The sequence below is a fragment of the Brachyistius frenatus genome, unplaced genomic scaffold (assembly GCF_029030835.1).
Source record: "Brachyistius frenatus isolate BFR_SWC_R1_liver_20210118 unplaced genomic scaffold, ASM2903083v1 Contig_15, whole genome shotgun sequence".
Classification (NCBI taxonomy): domain Eukaryota; kingdom Metazoa; phylum Chordata; class Actinopteri; family Embiotocidae; genus Brachyistius; species Brachyistius frenatus.
This window is the reverse complement of record NW_027210614.1, coordinates 1,671,264-1,676,023: the sequence shown is the minus strand read 5'-3', so window position 1 is coordinate 1,676,023 and position 4,760 is coordinate 1,671,264. Positions and strand designations below refer to the sequence as shown.

Here is a 4,760-nt window from a genome sequence, read left to right as displayed (position 1 = left end):
TTGAGTCCTTTCCTTCCTCTTTGGGTGAATGTTGTCGAAGCGCTCATACTGATGTTCAGCGGTGAAACGTAACCAAGTACGTTAACTCAAGTACTGTACTTAAGTAGGATTTTGAGGTACTTGCACTTTACTTGAGTATTTCCTTTGGATGCTACTTTATGCTACATTTCAGAAGGAAATATTGTACTACTACTTCACTACATTATTTATTACCATTAGCTACTTTCAGATAAAGGTTCGATACAATGGCTAACATAACAATCTTTTAAAATACATTGTTAAAGATGACCAGCGGTTTCCAACCTTTTCAACATCTGACAAAAAACAGCGTGCAGTCGAGTTCACATTTCAAACTGTGATTTTTAATTTCCAAACCTCTCGCATAGTTTCATCATTAAATGTTAAAATGACCCAAAAAGGAAAAAAATCCACAATCTGAAAACAGATATGTGGATCAGAACTTAAGTTTTTTGTTCTTTGCTCTCCCAGTAATCACCTGATGACGGATGATGGATGGATGGATGGATCTGAATACTTCTTCCACCACTACTAGTGTGTGGATTCTCAGAGCTGAGTGATTACAACACAGTGATTACTTCTTCTATTTCTTCTATTAACCAAATATATAGAGTTTACATTTTTATAAAGAAAAAAATGCATCAAATTCTCATATTTGAGAAGCAGAAAATTTATATATTTGGCATTTTTGCTAAAACAATTGTAACACTTGAAGGATTCTTTCTTTTGCAACACTGTCTTCTTAAGAAGACTCAATTTATTCTTATATGACCCAATATGATATGACCCCCGGATATAAGTTAATGATTTTCAATAGATAAGACTAAATACATCCTGAAGTTTAAAGCAACAGTAAGACCAGGTGCAGTACCAACTGTAGCCACAAGGTGGACATGAAGCACCAGACAGATCACAAGAGTTGTACCACAGTCTTTTAAGCAAAGATACGTCAGTGAATGAATACAAACAAACAATATTTAGAGTATATTGTGTTCTTTATCCAGACAGTCCAACACGTAAACCGAACCTACAAATTAATGTGATTGCAGCTGAAACCTTATTTGTATATTACGTTGAGCAAAGCTGTTGAGTAGCTTCAGGTTGGGGTAGAGAGATGTTCAAAGTCCCATTACGACTGCAAATCTCATCTTGATTTACGGTTCCCTGCACTGCTGCAGGTACACCGCAGTGGCATGTCATAGGAGGATTTGTTGCTCTGCAGCAGCCGGTGAAAAGCCAGTAATATAGCACAGAAAATGATGGTGCGCTCAACTACAGTCTGTACTGTATAATGCAGGTGGACCCGATGCTTTATATGGATTTTCCACAGTAGACATTTGAACTTTTCATGATTAGGAAAATCACACATTAAAGTTTCTACTCAAATGTGATGAGCTGTGAGAGTGACAGCATTCGTCAACTTCATTAATTCCACCTGTGCTGTGGCAGAAAAAACGTCTTCCATCATAATACCTAGTCTGGTCCAATGGGAATAAAATTCCTTTATCAGAAGAGAGAAATGTATGTATTCTCTCTTTCTATGTTTGCCTCCAATATTGTGGGAGCATAAAGCTAGAAGAAGCAAGGTTTAAGTTAAAACAATGACGAAGACAATCCCAACAATCACCAGAGGACACTCACATTATGTTCTCTACTTTTTGTCCTCACGATTGTCAATATTTTACCGTTTCAATATACACTGATATGGATATTTGTACCATAGTATTATATGTTAGACTAAAATGTTCCTAAATTTGACATATTTACTCCCAAGACATAAAGAATAGTATAAATTCCCGAAAATACAATTTAGCGATTTTCTCACCAGAACTTTGTTCCTGACAATGTAGAGAAAGCCCTTATTAAAAGTTCTATCATACACAATCACCTTGTGGCACTGTTTCTATATCTTTGACCAACATCGGTTAAATGAAATGACCAAATGTAGAAAAAAAAAAAGACGTCGTTCAGTCCAAAAAATATTTGACTTATTGGGTCAAAATGTGTCTGTCGGAGTACTTTGAACTAAAGATCTTATTAAAATCTTACACTGCAGTCCTGATGTCATGTGAATATGGTAATAAACATTAACATCAGATGTAATGAGTTCTCTGGTAATAAAACAAAAAAAAGCTGTTAAATATGCAATATTACATGCTTTATTAAAAGACTCACCTACTGTTGTGTATTGCACAAGGATGTTTAAACCATCCAAGATCAAACTGTATTTGATGATGCAGAAGTTGTCAGACAGAAGTCCCAGCAGTCTTTACTGACAGGAGCATATTGTGGTTACTTGATTTAAAAAAAAAAAAAAAAAAAAAAAGGAATGTGTAAGTAATGCAACAGCAGTGCAAACAGAAACAGTCGAGCAGAAGCAAAAGGAATCCATTGTAGTGCCATGAAAAGAAAAAAAAGTCAACAAATTTCTTTCACCTAAAATAACTTTTGCACTTGACAAAACAAAAATCCGTCCACCCTCATCGTGATAGCCGTTATTAAGTAGCTGTAGCTGAGCTGGAAATAAAGCAGCCCTGTGAGTATCAAAAGCAGGGAGAAAAAAAAACAGCATACTAAGATCCTTCAGAGAAAATACAAAAAAAAAATGTTATTTAAATTCTAACATTTGAACACATATACAGAATCAGATCTAAAATAAAATGCCTGTTGTTTTTTTTTTAATCATTTCATGTAAACAAATTATTCTCAGTAACTAGGCTTGGCAATCGGTCCTTCATAGACTGGACTTACTGGCTGTGGCGTGAACGGGTGACGATGTCTGTGTCGAAGGTAGTACCTGTACCAATAAAGTGCTAATACACCACAGACAGCATGCTCCGGTTACAGTATACATAATCTAAAATATACTGGTGTGAGAGGAGAGCAAAAACAACAACAGCAAGACAAAGCTGAAGGTGGTTTTCCAGGTGATTCACCACTTTACCGCACTGCCTGAATAAACAGACTGATGGTGTGTATTGCTTTGGTATTTGAGATCATTAAAAAAATCACTGCGGTGATTTACTGAGTGGAAAGAAGTTACAGTTTTACACCATAAAATAAATATTCCTGGTAAAACAGCAGTCACTTCAGTTCTGACACCGAGACAACCACGTTTGCTTCAGCAATCAAACCTTCATCTAAAACTGATATGTTGAGAGTTAAAAAATAACAGCCTGGTCCCACAGATTTAGCAGATTTCATTCCAACGCTTCAAAAATGTTTGAGCTCAAACTTTTAGCAAGATGTAAAATGACACCAAGGAGAACACGGAAAGCTATAAATACAATAAATAGTTTTGTTCATTACTCAAAGGGACTGTGGAGGAAAACTGACCCTGAGGTCAAACAGTCTTCTTGTCTTTGGAGAAGAGCCTCACTTCAAAGCCCGACGGTCTTTTGGCCTGGTGGTGTAACCGAGAGTTACATTCATTTACTGGAAGGCAGTAGTGGAGGACAGTGCAATCTCTCTCCGACTAGAAGCTCCGTCCCGTCCTCGGAGAGGGTCGGCAGGGGCGCAGCAGGCTCGCCTCCTGGTGCTGTGAACCGGCAGCTCCTAGATCTTGGTGACATAGTTGTTGGGGAAAAGTCCCTGCTTTCCACGGAGCCGGCCCGTCCACCATCCAGATGCATCTGCTCAACAAATACGACTAAATCAGTGGCCCATAAAAATGATGAAAAATAAGCCTACAAATGTTTTGTGCGCTTTACCCTCTTTGATGATGTCGATGATGTCGTCAGCGTTGAAGCTGAGCTCGTCCGTGTCCTGAGCGTCGTAGGCGTACAAAGCTTTGCACTGGGGCACCTGGGGTTTGGGTTTGGGTGCAGGCTTGGGTCGTCCTCCTCCCGGCGGAGGCCTGGTGGCCGATGGTCTGTGGGCTCTGAGGTGTCATGAGACAAAGAGAGAAACCACACCACTGTCACGGTGAGATGCATTCAGGGAGACCCTGACTGAAAGATTGAGCTCTCTGTGCTGCAGTGAATCAAAAGACTGAAGGTTTTAATGGGATATAACAGTTTCAAAGTAGATCCCAAAATACAAGCACATGCATGATCACCATCCTGTTTTACGGTAAGAAAACCTCACGGTTTCAATTTGAGTATTTAGATTGTTTCATTTTTGTATAGATATATTATAATCAAGCTGAAAACAAACAGTTTTTGTTTTTCACCAGACAGCGACCACAGATTCATATATTCATAAATCAGCAACGAGATGGTGATCTAGCACATCCTATACAAAACTAAACAGTGTTTGTGAAGCCCTTCAGAGCAGAGAGGGTTGATCCTGAGTCAGCTTTGCCTTTTAGATCTCAACTTATAATGCTGCACATTCATTTACTGGTTAAACTCCGTTTACTGTTTATAAAGTCAATAGCTCCTTCAAATTAGTCCTTTAAACACAATACCAACACAAAAGACTATTGAGAGTCAACTATTCAACTCGACTCGACTAACTGAGGATCAAATAATTCAGAACAGTTGATGGCATTACTTCAGTGAGCTGTAAGCAGGTAGTGTAGTCGTTAGTTCATACATATGTAATATGCTGAATATGTACTTCCTCCAGTGATGTCTGTGTTCCTGAAAGCAGCTTTCATTTAAAAAAAAAAAAAAAAAAAAAGAACCAACGGAGAAGCTGCACAGCAGGAATTCGTTCACCGTGAGAACTCTTAAGGATCTTTCTTTGCAGAATGAAAGATCGATCAAACTAAAGGGAACTGCAAACAAATTCCCCTTTCA

The 4,760-nt window shown here is 38.3% G+C and overlaps 1 protein-coding gene across 2 annotated transcripts in view; it reads right to left on the bottom strand.

Annotated features, from left to right (window-relative positions):
• Positions 1-672: 672 nt before the first annotated feature.
• myo1ea (myosin IEa) overlaps positions 673-4,760 on the bottom strand; it is a 50,250-nt gene continuing 46,162 nt past the window's right edge. For both annotated transcript variants that reach the window (XM_069693507.1, XM_069693508.1), the window contains 2 exons: positions 3,729-3,898; positions 673-3,650 (listed from right to left, as the gene is read on the bottom strand). In XM_069693507.1, the coding sequence (XP_069549608.1) occupies positions 3,574-3,650; positions 3,729-3,898 (247 nt within the window). In that variant the 3' untranslated portion in view covers positions 673-3,573. The remainder of the gene's footprint in view (positions 3,651-3,728; positions 3,899-4,760) is intronic.